The sequence below is a fragment of the Coturnix japonica genome, chromosome 1, assembly GCF_054131305.1.
Source record: "Coturnix japonica strain WE chromosome 1, WE-NBRP24, whole genome shotgun sequence".
NCBI lineage: Eukaryota > Metazoa > Chordata > Aves > Galliformes > Phasianidae > Coturnix > Coturnix japonica.
In genome coordinates, this window is record NC_140663.1 from 179,130,109 (window position 1) to 179,146,852 (window position 16,744).

General features: G+C 59.4%; 2 protein-coding genes across 5 annotated transcripts; both read right to left on the reverse strand.

The window, feature by feature from the left end:
- Window positions 1–329: 329 nt before the first annotated feature.
- LOC107308572 (F-box/WD repeat-containing protein 7-like) lies at window positions 330–13,039 on the reverse strand. Of its 4 annotated transcripts, none has more exons than XM_015852539.3 (13): window positions 12,872–13,039; window positions 10,999–11,169; window positions 7,402–7,704; window positions 6,238–6,320; window positions 5,671–5,809; window positions 5,037–5,171; window positions 4,814–4,937; window positions 4,358–4,494; window positions 2,998–3,111; window positions 2,310–2,491; window positions 1,823–2,048; window positions 950–1,160; window positions 330–842 (listed from the first exon to the last, which is right to left on the reverse strand). In XM_015852539.3, exons 1-13 carry the CDS (start codon window positions 12,998–13,000, stop codon window positions 574–576), a joined length of 2,223 nt encoding a protein of 740 aa, XP_015708025.2. In that variant the 5' UTR covers window positions 13,001–13,039; the 3' UTR covers window positions 330–573. The 4 variants fall into 4 exon arrangements, with proteins under 4 accessions (XP_015708025.2, XP_032298182.1, XP_032298181.2 ...); XM_032442291.2 differs by lacking the exon at window positions 12,872–13,039 and adding an exon at window positions 12,496–12,726; XM_032442290.2 differs by lacking the exons at window positions 10,999–11,169; window positions 12,872–13,039 and adding an exon at window positions 7,798–8,308.
- Window positions 13,040–13,080: 41 nt separating this feature from the next.
- On the reverse strand, window positions 13,081–16,655 carry RRP8 (ribosomal RNA processing 8). The gene is made up of 6 exons (XM_015852541.3): window positions 16,407–16,655; window positions 15,642–16,339; window positions 14,909–15,038; window positions 13,834–13,940; window positions 13,647–13,743; window positions 13,081–13,458 (listed from the first exon to the last, which is right to left on the reverse strand). Exons 1-6 carry the CDS (start codon window positions 16,503–16,505, stop codon window positions 13,348–13,350), a joined length of 1,242 nt encoding a protein of 413 aa, XP_015708027.1. The 5' UTR covers window positions 16,506–16,655; the 3' UTR covers window positions 13,081–13,347.
- Window positions 16,656–16,744: the final 89 nt, after the last annotated feature.

The following is a 16,744-nucleotide window of genomic DNA, read 5'->3' on the forward strand; positions in this document are numbered from 1 at the left end:
TGGGAACCATCTCCCACAAAGGATGAGCCCGGCCCTGACCCTAGAATCAGCTCCTGTTGGAAGCGTGGATGCTGCCCGGCTCTACACACTGAACAGAGGACTCAGCTGCATGCAGCACTGCTGCCACACACTTCATACAGAAGCTGAAGCCCACAGACTACAGGAAGGACTCTGTGCAGAGGGTGCTCCCCTGGCCAAGAAAATACACCAGGGCAGAGGCAGGAGAGCCCACAGTGCCCTGCTCCTCTATTGGGACATAATGGAGGGGGTGCAGCTGCTGCTCCTGGATGGAGGAGCTCCAGGGAGAACAGCAGTGGGGAGAAGCAGGCTCCAGGTACAGAAATAAATCGATATATTAGTGTGTACAAAACATGCTGCTTCCTCTGTACAGTGCCCCAGCTGGGCGCAGGCTCCCCACAGGGAGTTCACACATATATAAATAAGGCCCAGACAGCTGCAAACAGTATTTACAGACCGCGGGGAGCAAAGCGCCTGCTCTGGGGCCAGCCCCACCAAGACCAGCTGCTACGCCCGGCCCGCGGGATCCTCCCTGGCAGCCTGCATCGGCCGCGTTCATTTCAGGTCCACATCGAAGTCCAGCACCAGCAGCTTGGTCTCCTCTGTCCCGTTGCGGCTGCCCACCGCACACACCAGCTTGGTGTTGGAAGCTCGGATGCGCCACACCACTCCCCCGCTGCCCCCGCTCTCCAGAGCGACCAGATTGCGCACAAATTCGCCCGTCTTGAGGTCCCAGAGTTTGACGGTACCATCGTCCGAGCTGGTCACCACGAACTTGGAGCTGAACTGCAGGCAGGTCACGGCGCTCTGGTGCTTGCTGGGCCCTATGGGCAGAAGGTACCTGTGAGTCCTGTGCCCCCACCTGAGCCCCAGGATCACCCACTGCTTGGCCCTGCTGTCTGGGCAGCATCCATCCCTCCCACCCACTCACCCTGCAGTGTTTGCAGGCACTGGCCCGTCTTGATGTCCCAGATCTTTACTGTGGAGTCAGCGTTGCCGGACACGAGGATGTTGTCACGTAGCTCCATGCCGCTTGTAAGTGACTGGTGCCCCATAAGGGTGTGTAAGCAGTTCCCACTTTCTACATCCCACACTCGGATGGATGTGTCCAAAGAGCCGCTCACAATGTGCGTCCCATCAAACTGCCAGAGAGACACAGGTCAGCGGGGCTGAAACAGGAGGCGCTTCCCCATAGAGCCACAGAATATCCCAAATTGGAAGGGACCCACATGGGATGTAGTGAACTCTGGGTCAGCCTCATCTCTCATGTAACTGGTGATAGGACCAGAGGGAATGGCTTTAAGCTGCACCAGGGGAGGCTCAGGCTGGATGTTAGGAAACACTACTGCTCTGAAAGAGTGGTCAGGCAGTGGAACAGGCTGCCAGGAGGTGGAGGCACCGACCCTGGGGGTGTTCAAGGAACAACTGGATGTTGTGTTGAGGGACATGGATTAGTGAGAACTGTTGGTGATGGGTGGATGGTTGGACTGGATGATCCTGTGGGTCTTTTCCAACCTTGGTGATTTTATGATCATTGACTCCGATCCACAGCAGTGCAGCATCAGATGCTGGGCACCACGGCCAGCAATGGGCTCAGGTGGCCCCCATGGCCCAGCAGGGCGCCTCAGCAGCACCATTCCCCCAAGGAACGGGCATGGCTTGTATGTTCCTTCAGCACACATGAGAGGGGATTGGATGGAAGGGCAGAAAGCAGCTTACACAGACTGAGTGTGCCCACGCAGCACAAAGGCGGCCTCTTTTAAGTGTCAGAACAGACAGGTATGGAGAAGGGCCAGGCCCTTACCTGCAATGAGTAGACGCGGTTCGTGTGCCCCTGCAGTGTGTGAGTGCAGCTCTCACTCTCAGGGTCCCACACTTTCACTGTGTAGTCGTACGCACCGCTCACCACCTTGTGCCCATCGTACTGCACACAGCGCACGGCGGCCACGTGCCCCATCAACACGTGCAGACACTGCCCGGTCTCAATGTCCCAGAGGCGCAGAGTGGCGTCCCGTGAGCCACTCACAACCCTGGCAGCAGAAGCAGTGTGTGTCAGCTGCAGCCCACCCCCAGCTCAGGTCCACCCAGGCACACCAGCTGCCCCAGGGACAGCCCAGCTCACCTCCCCCCAGGACGCCTCTTTCCATGCAGTAACCAGCCCGGGCCCAGAACACCTCTGTACTTCTACCTACCCCAGACCCCACCCCATGGACTGGCACAGCCCTTAATAGCTCCTCACCTCCCCCTACCCCATCCCACGCATCAGGCCCTGAATACCTGCACTCCCATACCTGTTCCCATGCAGGTGCATGCAGCGCACTGTGGATGTGTGCCCATACAGCGTGTGCACACATTCGCCTGTGTCTGCGTTCCACACTTTGAGCGTACGGTCCGTAGAGCCACTGATGACGATGCTGTCCCTCATCTGGGAGGACCAGACTCCCCCTGTGTGGCCAACGAGGGTCTGCACACACTGCAAAGAACAACAAGATGTGAAACCTTCATTTGGGAAAGGCTGAACAACATTGCAAGAGGGGACAGCAGAGCAGGGGACTTGCTGTGGGCAGGGGCTGGTTGGGCCCTTCAGGCCAGCGAGCCACCTCCCTGCAAACTCAAGTTCCCACTAGAGTTCTCCCATAACGATTGCTTGCTGTTCTAAAACCAGTTGGGTTTCTTGCCCTTATCAGGTCTTCAAAAGGGTGGTCCACATTTGCTGACCACCAGTGAAGAAGCACCCAGCCAGCTCCTGCTCTGTCCCCACACCACCACTGAGTGCTAACATGAGACGGCTCATCCCACTGCTCCTGCAGTCACAGGATCTGTCAGCACCTCCCCCAGCAGCACCTCGCCAGACCAGACAAACCCATCAAACCAACATGATGCCTCTCCCACCTCCACCCACCCCACAGCAACGCAGAGAACAGCGCAGCTCTCCCAGCAGCAGCAGAGCAGCCCTGTCAGCCCAGCACAATCACTCACCTCCCCAGTGACAGCCGACCACACTTTGAGCGTGTTGTCGTCTGAGCCGCTCACGATCCGGTTGCCACAGAACTGCAGGCAGGTGATGACGTGGTCATCGTGTCCCTTCAGCACCTGAGCACAGAAGACCACGAGTGAGCAGGGAGGTGTGCAGTAAGAACAGATGGGGCCTGGAGGCAATGGCCACCTCCCTGCTGGGCAGCAGCTACGGCAGGAGCCAAAGGAGACACGTGGGGGCTGCGGTGGGGGGATGATGGGCTACAAGGGAATTCCAACACAAGGACTGATCCTTCTGACTATTTAAGCTGCACGAGCTTTGAGCTCAGAGCTGATGTTCCATCCTAGACCCAATGAGACCAATCGTATTTAAAACCACAAGCTCCACCTTCCCTGGCGGCAGATAGTGCACCAACATCTCTGCACCCAATCCCATCTTCCCAAGCAGCAATGCAGCACCAGGTGGTGTTGCAGTGACTGGAAGTGGGCAGTGACTGAACCCCTCAGAGGATCGGAGCCCCAAGCAGCACCAGGCTGAGCACAGTGAGCGACAGCTCAGCATTACAGCCAGCCCAGAGCTGTCCCTCAATGAGGGGACAGGGTAGGACAGGTGTCCAGCTGGCAGGGCCCCTCACAGCTCTGCTCACAGCAGGCGCAGCAATGGGGTGCTAAGGACTCAGCAAGGGCTGCCTGGGGCAGCTTGCTGCAGAGGTGCAGTCACTGCAGTATGTGCAGCTGTTGTTCCCTGGGTGCTGTGGGGCATGGGAAAGGGAACATCACACAGGGTGACCAAGACTTTGCTTTCCTTGCTTTGTGGATGGGGACTCGGAGCTGGAAGGGATCTCAGAGAAGAGATAAAACCAACAGCAAAGTGCTCCACAACACACTGTGGGATGCACTGGGAACGAGGTCTGGCTGAGCCTCAGAAGGTTCATATCACTTGCTGGATGCCAAGGTGAGCTACAGCCCTGCAACACACACCCAGAGAAGGGAGGAAGAGATGAAAAGCTCTGGAGTTAAGGGCAACCCTTTTCCCACTGGCAGAGCTGCAGCCCTGCTCCACCCATTGCAGCAATCCCCGACACCAGCTGCGCTGTGGATCTGCTCTCTGCAGGCGGGGACAGGAGTTGCAGGAAGCTACAAAGGAAGTATTTAGATTTAAATACAGGTGGAGGACTCTGACTTACACCTCCTGAAGGCAGCCAGACACCTAAAAGCTTTTCCCGAAGCAGATTTCAAACACTTAGAGCTGATCTCATCCTATTGGTCATGGATATTTTCCTGCTGCTTCCTTCCTGTACCAGCCTCCTGCATGTCTAGAATCTGCTCCTGAGCAAACGCTGCTGCAGGTGCTTAAACCCACCTTGGGGGCTTTGAGCTCGCCGCTGCGCCAGTTCATGTCGATTTTGTGCTGCCGCATAAAGGCAAATTTCCAGGGGCTGTACATGAATCCAGGGCTCAGCAGGCGCCGCTTACGCAGGTTCAGGGGCTCCTCGATGCCTGCAGGAAGAACAAGCAGTTTGACGCAGACTTCCTGGCAATACACAGGCTGTTCATGTCCCCTCCTCAGTAGGAGCAAAGATGATTAGTGTCTGGATAGGGAGCTAGGAGATTTGGAGCACCTGGATAGAGAGCTAGGAGATCTGGCTTAGGGGTTTTTCTGTAGGTATGATAAAAGGAGAATAGTTGGACTAGATGATCTTACAGGTCCTTTCCAACCTTGTGATTCTATGATTCTATGATGCACAGCAGTGGCAGCTGTGGGCTGCCCCACTGCAGATCCCAGGCACAGTGTGCCACGTGCTGGAGAGATCTTTACCTTCCTCACGGCATTTCTCCCTCCAGAGCAGGTTGTCTTCAGCCAACACCCTCCAGTAGCGGCAGGTCTGGGCAGCGCGGAGCAGATCCCGAGGCTCCAGGAATGAGAGGACATAAAGTGCCAGCTGCAAGACCAGAAGCCAGGTCACAACGGCAGAGCAGGCTCCCATGGTTGGTGACCAGCACACAGGAGTGGGGCCAGCCTGGCTCTTGCCTTGACTCACCTCCTTGGGCAGCAGCGAAATGAAGTCTCTCTGAAACTGTGGTTCAATGACCTGCATCATGTACTTGATCTGGGAGGGCTCGCAGCGATCAATGAGCTCATCCAGCGCCAGCAACTTCTCTGGGCCGCTCCACCGCTGAGGACAAGGACATCAATCACATTGCCTGCATTGCCTGCATGCACAGCAGGCCCTTGTGGCTCCCCTGCAGCCGTGCAGTGCCTCCATCCAGCCCAGCCCCAGCAGTGATACCAACCACCATGGGAATATCTGGGCTGCTGCAGAGCATGGCCCCTGGAGCTGGCCAGGGCCCCAGCACAGAAAGGAGAACAGAGATGAGGCTGGGAGCTCCACTAGTCATATACGATTAGACACTGGAGCTGCACGATGGCAGGCAAAGCAACATCACCTTAGAAAAAAGGCAGACTGCCCAGTGAGAACAGGAGATGGACCAATTCTGTACGCCTTGAGCTAAGGGCAAAAACTTGCTGAAACTCCGCTGCAGGACCCAGAACCCCTCCCTGTAGCAGACAGTCTGTAGATGGACTCATTAGACGGGCTTTGGCCCCCTCACACCTGCCCTTCAGACCCACAGCTCCCTGCTGAGACAAACCCTTTGGCCACAATCTGTGCCTACCTGGAAGGTGCGCAGCCAGTCCTGCAGCTCGGGAGGAGGAGCAACAGAGGGGATGCGGCGGCGCCGGGCCTGGCCAGCTTTAGCATTGCGCAGATCCCCAAAGGTGGTGGTGGGACTGGGCATGCAGGGACCCAACGTCCTGGAACACAACAAGGGAGAGACCAAAGCAAAGGTGAGACATCCCACTGCTGCCTGACCACAACACACAAACAGCTCCCAAAACACCAGCACCCATGTGACATAAACCATGGGCCTCCCACAGGCTAAACCCTCCTCCTCCTCACTTCCACATGGACCACAGCTGCACATGCAGACCCACAGCCACACACACACAGTCCCTTTACACCAACCTGCTTTACATAAAAACAGAATTGCAGACAGGCTGAGGGTGGAGACAACACCAGAACCTGGTCCAACCCTGCCACCCAGAGCTGCCTGCCCAGGATCAAACCCAGGTGGCTTTTGGAGACTATCAAGTAGGAGACTCCACTGCCCCAGTAGGGCTCCAGAATGAAACCCAGTGGCTGTTTGGGGCTACTGAAAGAGGCTACAGAGAGCTCATCTTACCTGCTGTATTCGGAGCCCTTGCACAGCTTTTTACCAGGGGACAGTGCTCTGCCATCCAGGCCGTTCTCTGACTTCCTCTTCATCTGCAAGACAACGGCGAGGTGAAACAGGGTGGAGCATGTTCTGTGCGCATTCTGGGTCACTGACTTTCTGCCAAGAGCATGAGAAGAACAGACCCAACCAAGCCTGTCTTCCATGACTGTGCTCATGCTGAGGACCTGCAGGGGAAGCTGAGGGCCACCTGAACTGCGGAGCAGGCAGAGGAGTTGACTTCTGAAGGGGTTTAATAGAACTTGGTCTTTCTGAAGGGAATATCAGGCTTGATGGGGAAAGGTCAGCAGACAAAGCACGCAGGAACAAAAGGAGCAGCTGAGAAAATGCCTGCTCAGCCTTTAGGCACAGTCCAACAAAGAGCAGGCAGCCCTGCAGCCAGCCCAGTAGCTCAGCACTCCAGTTGTGCCTGACAAGTGCAAGGAAAGCCGTGCTGGGATGTGCAGCAGTCCATAGTCCAACACAGCTGCATCAGTAGGAAGCAGCATCCTTCTAAGTCCACACAAGCAGCACAGAACTAACAGTAAGCACAGATGGAATGGGGATCTATTTGCACTGCCAACAGACACAAGAAAGCAAGCAAGGGCTACTCCACCCCCTCAGGAAGGAGCCATCCACAGGCAGGCACCATCCACAACCCCGTGTACAGGCTGACCTCTGCCTGGCCCCCACAGAACCCCATTCCCTGAGGACAACTCTGGCACCATCACCAAAGGACCCCAGCCCAGAGCAAGGCATGGCCGGGGGGTGACCAGCAGTGCTTGGATACACTGGGGCAGTGTCCCTGAAAGGCAGATGGCATCCAAGTCCAGCCACCAGACCTGAGCTGCCCTGCAGGCCCACAAAACATCCCAGAGGCCCCATGGCAATGTCAGCCAAGCCCCCCCCCCCCACCTGCAGCAGCATCTCAGCATAGTGCTGTGGCTTGTGGGCCACTGGCACCAGCGCTGTGGCACCAGCGGGATCCAAAGCCACCAGCTGCAATTAGATCACACGCAGTGCGCCTGTGCCAGCTCCTGGGTGGCAGCCCTCCCACACACAAACCTCTTCTCCCCATCACTTCCACAGGATCCACAGTTAGAAACTCAGCCCCCCAACCCACAGCAGTGTTACCTTGGGCCGCACATGGCGCAGGAAGCCGCTGTCCTCCGTGCGCTGCAGGTAGTCTATCCAGCGCTCACCAATGGTGTAGTAGAAGTAGATGTTGCTGCCATCTTCCCCTTCCTCACTGCAGCAGCTCCCTTCCTCTTCTTCCGTCTCCTCCTCCTCCTCTGGCTCCCCGCAGGCTGTGGAGCTGACCGGTTCCTGTTCCTCCTGCCCCTGGGAATCATTGGCCTCCAGCCCCGATTCCAGGTTCCTCTTCCCAGCACACTCCAGCTCCCAGGGCCCCGACACATCTTCCTCCTCAGCCACTACCTACAGGACAAAGAGACACAGGGTCAGGTCTGCTGGCCATAGATAATCCCTGAGGTCTCAGTGGTGGCATACAGGGGCTGAGGGGCAGCTGACCAGGAAAGGTGCCCAAGAAGGGAGTGGTGAGCAGGGCAGAGCTGAAGATGGGAAGAGGGGAGCAGACGTTAGAGCCACTGTGCTCCTCAGGGTCATAGGCAGCCACAGCCCAGCAAGGCGTGGAGACAGGAAGCTTCCCAGCCCCAAAGGAGGGCACGGCTGCCACATGACCCAGTGACGTGGCTGAGAAGCAATTGCAAACACTGCAGGAGCAGCAAGGCACCAAGCACCGCTGAACTCACCTGCACCAGCTCCACTGTGCACTGCCAGCCCCTTCCTACTGCAGCTGGGAGCAGCGCTCTGCATGACAGAGCACGAGGCAGAGCTGCTGCACACACGGGCTGCCCTGCCTGGCTGGGAAGTGCAGGCTGCACCATCATCAGCCTTCACTGCAGTGTGAGCAGCACCACACCAAGGTGGTGGCCCTTCAACCCAACCTGGGGCTGAACCACTGGAAGGGCGCGCACTGCATCCCCCCATTGCCACCTGCACCTCTTCTCCCCTCAAAAAGCAGCACCACCACCACCATCACACACACACAAAAGCAGAAGCGTTCAGTAATCACTCAGAAGCAGCAGAACAACATCCTTATGTCACAGGAGGAGGAGGAACTGTTTTCCAGTGCAGACCTCAGCCAGCAGAGCTGCGTGCACCAGTCTCAGGCAACACAGTACCAGCAGATCAATGGCCCACAAGGACCATTTGAAATGAAGTTTGGCACATAGAAGGAATTGCAAAAGTCAGGAGAGTGCAAAAATTGTGCCAGAAGTGAAGGAAGCAGAAGGCTGAGGCTGCACCGAGCTGGACAGCTGGAAACAGAGGGGCTGATTCCATTGGTAAAAGATGACAGGGACACGCTTTGCTGAGCAGGCCTTGAAAATTCACCTTCCCAAATGAAGCTGATTTTACTCCTTGGGGAGTTACAGAAGCAATGAGATAAATGGCGCAGATGAGACACAGCCACAGAGGAGCAGGGCACAGCGTTCTGACCCACATCACAGCCTCGGAAGGGCCGTGCAGGGAGATGGGCTGATCAGGGCAGCCAGCACAGCTGGGCAGGTCTCACGAGGTACCTGGCACTGAGAAACCTCGCTGCCTGCTGATGGACCTTGCGCAGGCCCAGAAGAGGGGCGAGAAACCACAACACAGCGTCTGTTTTGCTCATAACAGGGAAGTAAATGATGTTTTTTTCTGATGATATTTTGAGATTGACATCTCAGTAGGAAGCAAGGACACTCGTCCAGGGATGTGAGTCACTTGCTATGCTGGGCTCCCTCAATACAACACATCTCAGCACACCCAGAGGCAATTCATGCTCTCCATGTGAAGACAAGGAGAGCCGGACCAACAAGGGGCTGCTCATCCCAGGAAGCCACATCTGACAAGGATTGAGGGGGCACCCAGCACAAACTTCAGGCTCAAAAGTCCAAGACAAGAGGTGCAAGTGGGGAAGCAACATTACCCTTAAGCTGCTCTACACACCCCAGTTATGCAACGTTCAATCCACGTTTTAAAACAGAATGCTTTAAACATCAAGGTATTGGTCAACCCTTTCCCAGAAATGATTCAAAGGTGAAGAAAATATCTTGTAGGAGGAAGAGAAACAAAACGAGGAGGTTGTTTGGTTCCGGCACAAAAACACACCTGTGGAAGGAAAATCCTTGGTGCTTTAAGAGGCTCCTACCAGGCACTGCAGCTTTTAGTGCAGAGAGGACTGGGCTTACTCACATTAGGGAACAAGGCCCTGGCTCCCCAGCACTCAGCAGGGCAAAGGGCAGCACCAGACAGTGCCCAGAGCAGGCAGAGGCCACCCCAACCTGCCTGGATCCACCTTCCTGAAGGCTGGACAGTGCTGAGCCTGGGCTCCTCAAGCACTTCCTCCAGTGCTCAGAGCTGGGGCTCAGGGTGGGGAGCTGAGACTGAAGTGCTGGGGCAGCACCAGGGCACCCAGAGCCAGCACCAACATCTTCCAGGCACACAAACACCTTCCAGGCACACAAACACCTTCCAGGCACACAAACACCTTCCAGGCACACAAACACCTTCCAGGCAATACGCCTGAGGGCTGAACTGGACAGAGCCTTCCTGCCTCCTGGGGAGCTTCCTCAGCCCACAGGGACCAGCAGCAGGAAGATGCGCTTCCTGAAGCCCCCAGCAGCAGGCAGGCAGCTGGCTGCTGCTCATGCAGACAAGAACAAGAGGGCAAAGGCCTTGGATAGGGATGGACTCCAGCCCCTCCAGCTGCCAGCCTAGAGGAAGAGCTGCTGTCCACACCCAGCTCTGGCCTCTTACGATGAACAATTAGTGGAACTCAACAACTGTCTGCAGGAGGCTGCCAGTGGAGAGCTGCTCTGGGGCAGGGGAGGCAGCTGTAAGCTATGGATGTTTCTAGAGTCACAGAATCACAGAATGACCCGGGTTGGAAGGGACCTCAAGGATCATGTAGTTCCAACCCCCCTGCCTGGCAGGGCCACCAAACATACACATTTACTAGGTCAGGTTGCCCAGGGGCCCGTCCAACCTGGTCTTGAACACCTCCAAGGACGGGGCATCCACAACCTCACTGGGCAGCCTGTTCCAGGGCCTAACCACTCTCCTAGTAAACAACTTCCCCCTAACATCCAACCTAAATCTTCCCCCTTTTAACTTAAATCCATTTCCCCTAGTCCTTCTATTGTCAGCCCTTTCGAAGAGTTGACTCCCCTTCCTGGATATAGGTTCCCTTCAGGTATTGAAAGGCTGCAATGAGGTCACCCCGCAACCTTCTCTTCTCCAGGCTGAACACGCCCAGCTCCCTCAGCCTGTCCTCATAGGGGAGGTGCTGCAGCCCCCTGATCATCTTCATCACCCTCCTCTGGACCCAAGTCAGAGCATTGTTCTATGGGAGCCACGGGACAGATGCAGCCAGCAGAGCAGCTCCAGCAGGACGCACACTCAGGGAGCGCTGTGCACTCCACCAAAGCGAGGGCCACAAAACCTCCAGTGCTGGGATGCTCCCCAAGGCCCAATGCTGCCTCAACGAGCACTACAGACAGACCTCTCAGCAGCTCAGAGCTGACACCTCCTTGTCCCATTGACTAAAGCAGGTGTCTCCTGACCAGCAGATCTCCCTGCGCCTGTACCAGCCTCTCCCCAGCTCCTGCAGTGCTGCAGGCAGGATCCCCCTCCCCATCACATAGGAAAGTCTCTTTCTTTTCCTACCTGAGGCACAGGAGCTTTGCTGTCCCCCAGCAGAGCAGGGCTCACCCTGACGGCTTCCTCGCTGCTTGGCCGCCTCCTGCAGGTCATCCGCTGGCTGTTCAGCTCCAAGATGCGGGTGGTGATGCCTTTGACATGGAGAAGGTCATCGAGCGAGTTGAAGCCCTTCAGCTCCTGCGAGAGGAGAAGTGAAACTGAACACGGGGCTCAGACAAATGGGGATCAGCCCCAGGCAGGACCGGGCTTACCAACACCTTTGTCCTGCTGCTCCCTGCCAGGAGGTCCCAGACCCATCAGCTTTCATTTCATTCACAGTCACAGCTCCCTTTGCTACTTTGGGGGCTCAGGGGAAGGAGCTGGAGCGGTACCTTTGTATTTCACGTGCTCACTATGACACCCATTAGAGGGACAGAACATCTCCTGCCTAAAGAAGCTTCTCCCAGTGCTGCTGTTTGCACAAACCCTCCCTGCCCTGAGCAGCTGCAGCAACAGGACACAGACTCACAAGGAGAGGTAACAGAATTACAGATCACAGAACTATTAAAGCCAGAAATGATCACTAAGGTCACTGAGCCCAACCACCACCTCCATCCTCACTGCACCACGTCCCTCAGTGCCTGGAGAGGACCAACAAAAAGTAAAGCACCTCCTGGGGTGCGATTGTGTCTCAAACACTTGCAATGCAAAGCCATGACAGCAGGGGAGGTGATGGGGGATGTAACACATTTCATTCTGCTGGGACAGCCCTGCTCCCCTGACACCCAGCACAACCTCCCTCAGCATGAAGCTGTGATACAAACTGACTATTCATGCACTTGTTATGTGAGCTCACTTGTTCCCCTCAGGCTTTTCTAACGGGTGGACACACGGACCAAAAGCAGCTTTGATGGGAGATGCCGTCCTGCAGCTCAATGATCCCAAACCCAAAGTGCATTCAATGATCCACAGGACCAACCTCCATCAGCTGCAAACAGCCCCGACCTCCTGCTGTGCCCACCCGGTGCCCATCGCCCTGCACAGCCCCATTGGCAGCTTTGTGCTGAGCAGCCCCGCATCCTGCACAGCCCCCAGCACGGAGCTGAAGGGCCCCGAGCAGCCGGGATGGAGCAGGTCACACAGGCACCAAACAAAGCTCGCACCGCGCTGTGACCCGCCGTGCTCTCATGTCACCTTCCCTCCTCACCCCCAACAAACAGCGTTACCCCAAAGCGCCGTTCAAACTTCAGCCCCGGTTCCTTTGAGTTCACGTCCCCCTATTCCCGGACCCGCAGCTCTTTTAAGGGCCGTTTCTCTCCCCCCCCCCCGCTGTATTTACAGCCGCTGACGCCGCGTTCTCAGCTCCGTTCCAGGCCAAACAAACCCCGGTTCCTCCGGTCTCCTCCTACCGGCCCGTCCCTCCGCCGCCCGGTTCCTCCCCCCTCCCGCTCCGGGATGTTCCGCTCGTTCCGTGACCCCCGGGCACGTTCAGGTCCCACATCGTTCACCTTCGTGCTGACGCACCGTGCGCTCACCCGTCCCTTCGTGCCGGTGTCACGGAGCCGGTTCAGCCGCTTCGGGACCGGCCGCCGCCATCGGGCACCGCTCCGGTTCGCTCCGTCACGGGCGGCACCGGGATCCCAGCGCAGCGGGATCATCACCCGCCCCTCGGCCCCGGAGCTCAGCCCCGACACGGGGACGGGAAGGGCCGGACCGGGAGGAGCCGCCCCGACGTGAGGGGACGCGAGGCCCGACGGGCGGAGCACGGAGACACGGAGCCCCGGGACGGGACGGACCGCGAGGTTCCGCCCCCGCCCCGAACCCCCCGCCCCGACACCCCGAGTAGCGCCTCCGAACCGAACGGAACCGGCCCGTTCCCTCCGGTCTCAGCGGCCCGTACCTCTCTCTTCCTGACGATGCCCCTCGCCCGGCGCCGCCCGATGCCGCTGAGCGCCCCCTCCAGCTCGGCCACCCCCGCACGGTTGATGTCGAGTTTCCCCCCGCCGGGTCCCGGTCCCGGCCCCGACATCCCGGTGCTGGCGGCCGCGGAACAGGCCCGGCCCACACTGCGCAGCCGCGGCCCCGCCCGCCCCATAACGCCACGGAACGGAACGGAAACGGGCGTTTATTGAGCACTGCGCCTGCGCACCGGGACGGCACCGTATGGAGCAATATGGACCCGTATGGATCCGTGTGGACCCGTATGGAACCGTAAGGACCCGTATGAACCCACATGGACCCGGCTCCGTCCGCGCCTGGAGCCCCGCCCCGCCCGTCGGTTCCGCCCGCTGTCGGCCGCGCTGCCGGTTCCCCCGTCGGTTCCGCCCGCACGGTCCGGTCGTTCCGCCGTCAGTCCCGGCCCGGTGTCCCGGTGTGTCACCGCCGCTTGTACCGGCAGGGCAGGAGGCGCAGCGCGGGGCACGGCCGGTGTGATGGCGGCCGGACCTTGGTGAACTCCAGCAGGAAGAAGAAGGAGCTGGACACGTCCTGGGGGCGGCACCGGGTCAGCGCCGGGCGGACCGGGCCAGCACCGCACCCAGCACCGCACCCAGCACCGCACCCAGCGCCGCACCCCCCCGTCCCACCCCCGCCGTGCCCCGCACCCGCAGCCCCGTGGGTCCCGTCCCGCCCCGTCCCCACTCCCGGTTCGTGCCCCCGGCCCCGCCCGGTCGCACCTTCCTGCCGCTCTTGAAGCCCAGCTGCGCCATCCCGTTCATGAAGGCCCGGAGCTCCTCGAAGCGGCTGGAAACCTCGGCCACCATCAGGGTCCCGCTGCGGGGTCAGCGCAGCACTGAGGGCTGGCACCGCCCGCACCTTATTAACGCCCATTAACGCCCATTATTAGCGCCCAGCCCTGCCTACCCCAGCTTCAGAACGCGGTTGGCCTCCTCCAGGATCTCCTGCAGGTTGGTGCCCATCAGCGCCAGGCAGAACACTGCGATATCCACTGATTCATCCGCCAGCGGCACCTGCAGAGCAACAACAGTGTGAGCGGGGCCCGGCCCTGCCCATGGCGCTGCCTTGACTGTGATTCAGCTGAGCAAAGGGCCCCAAGCAGCAGCACCCCATAGCACCCCACATTCACAACATACAAGCATGGAATTCTCATTCTCAACCCTCCTCTCCTGCTCCCCACAACACGAAGCTCAGCCCATTCCCTGCGACCTGACGGGCAGCATCAAGCAGCCACCCCATAGACCTCAATTAGTCACAGAGTACCAGGAAAGCAGGAGGTGGAAGAGACCCTGGACACCTCCCCACTACAACCCCTATAATACAAGCTCCCTATAGCAGGCTGTGCAGGAAACAACACGCTGCTGGGTTTGAGTATCTCCATAGAAGGAGACTTTACCACCTTTGTGCAGCCTGTGCCGGAGCTCTGCCACCCTCACGGTCATTGAAGCTCCTTCTCATGTTCAGATGAACTCCCCGGGTGCAGTTTTTGCCCATTGCCCCTTGTCCTGTCACCAGGCACCACATGGTGCACTGCCCCTATAGGTACCAGCACAGTGCAGGTCACTGCCCCTATAGGTACCAGCACAGCGCAGCCCACTGCCCCTATGGGTACCAGCACAGTGCAGCCCACTGCCCCTATAGGTACCAGCACAGTGCAGCCCACTGCCCCTATGGGTACCAGCACAGTGCAGCCCACTGCCCCTATGGGTACCAGCACAGTGCAGCCCCCTGCCCCTATAGGTACCAGCACAGTGCAGCCCCCTGCCCCTATGGGTACCAGCACAGCGCAGCCCACTACCCCTATGGGTACCAGCACAGAGCAGCCCACTGCCCCTATACGTACCAGCACAGTGTAGCCCACTGCCCCTATGGGTACCAGCACAGCGCAGCCCACTGCCCCTATAGGTACCAGCACAGCGCAGCCCATCCTTACAGCTCCTCATTGCTCACACACAGCACCAGTCCCAGCACAGCCCCGTACCTTGGCCATGTCGCAGACGGTGACCAGGGGGCTGAGAGGCACCAGGTCGAAGCAGTGCACCTTATTCCGGACGCTGTTGGCGATCTTGCAATCCCCGCACCCAAAATCTGCCACCACCAGCGAGGCCGACCTGCAGGGCACACAGCTGGTAAGGCCGGACCCCCCCAGTGCCCTACAGCTCCACAGCTCCGTGCTCTCCCCATCTGCAGTGCTGCATCCAGGTCTGGGGCCCCCAGTATAAGAAAGACATGGAGCTGTTGGAGAGGGTGCAGAGGAGGCCACAAAGATGCTCAGAGGCTGCAGCACCTCCCATACAAAGACAGGCTGAGGGAGCTGGGCTTGTTCAGCATGGAGAAGAGAAGGCTGCGGGGTGACCTCAGTGCAGCCTGCCAGGACCTGAAGGGAGCCTACAGACAGGAGGGGAGTCAGCTCTGTGAAAGGGCAGATAACAGCAGGACAAGGGGAAATGGTTTGGAGTTGAAGGGCAGATTGAGGTTGGATGTCAGGGGATGTTGTTTACAGAGAGTGTTGAGGTGCTGGAACAGCTGCCCAGAGAGGCTGTGGATGCCCCGTCCATCCCTGGAGGTGTTCAAGGCCAGCTTGGATGGGGCCCTGGGCAGCCTGGGCTGGTATCAATGTGGAGGTTGGTGGCCCTGTGTGTGATGTGGGGTTGGAGCTCCATGATCCCGGGGTTCCCTTCCATCCCAGCCCATTCTATAGCTGTATTTCTCACCGCTGCCGCAGCCGTTGGATGATGGAATCCACCGGGTTCTGCGGCCACCGCTGGACCTGCAGCGCGAAGCCGCGGTGGTAGATGTGAAACGCCTCGGGGTCGCTCCGGAACAGCTCGACGGCGTCGCGGCTGGTGCCGGTGTACAACCGCTCGTTGATGTACCGGAACCGCGCGGCCAGCAGCCGCTCCTCCATGCGGGCCCGCAGCGCCGCCGACCGCCCCGTGGGAACCGCGTCCGGTTCGGGCGGTTCGGGTTCGGTCGGTTCGGGCTCATCCCGCCCGGTGCAGCCGCCCCCGGCCCCGTTCTGCTCCGCTTTCAGCTTCTCCGCCTTCAGCTTCTCCTGCCGCCGTTTGTTTTTCTGTTTATTCCGCCACTGTTTCCTGCTCAGTCTCGGTGCCGCAGCTCCGGAGCCTCCCGCCCCCCCCGCGGGCTGCACGTTCCTTCGGGGCGGTTCCGCGGTGACCCGGGGCGGCAGCTCCGCCTCGTTCCCCGCGTTGCCGCCTCCGTCCCGGGGCTGCGGTTCCTCCGGAGCCGCCTCCGCCGCGGTTCGGTCCCTCTCGGTTCTCACGCGCTTCCCGGGCCGCTTTCGAGCCTCTTCGCCGTCCCGTCCCGGTCCCGGTCCCGGTCCCGCCGCCTGCAGCCGCCGCAACGTGGCCACGAGGCGCTGCCGCCGCTTCCGCTGCATCGCGGCGCTGACCTGCGGGACCGGAGCAACGTCAGTCCCGCAGCCGGGGCTCGGCCCGGTTCGTTCCCCCTCCCCTTACCGGCGGCTCAGAACCTTTGGCATCAGCACGAAGCTCCGGCACGGCCCGAGGCAGCGCCAGCCCGTCCGCGCCCTCGTCCCACTCCTCCACCTCGAACATCGCCACGGCGGCGACGGGACCGAGCGGAACCGGCACGGACCGAACCCAGCGCCCGGACCCCACGTGCACCGGCGGCCGGAGCAGCCCCGGGCACACGAGGCAGCGCCCCGTGCGGAGCGGAGGGTGAACGGCAGCGACCGGCACCGCCCAGAGCCCCTCGGCCCCTCCCCCCGGTTCCTCCCCCCGGTTCTCCCCGCCCTCGTTCCCCGCCCATCTCCGCTCCGTTCCCGCACCGCCCC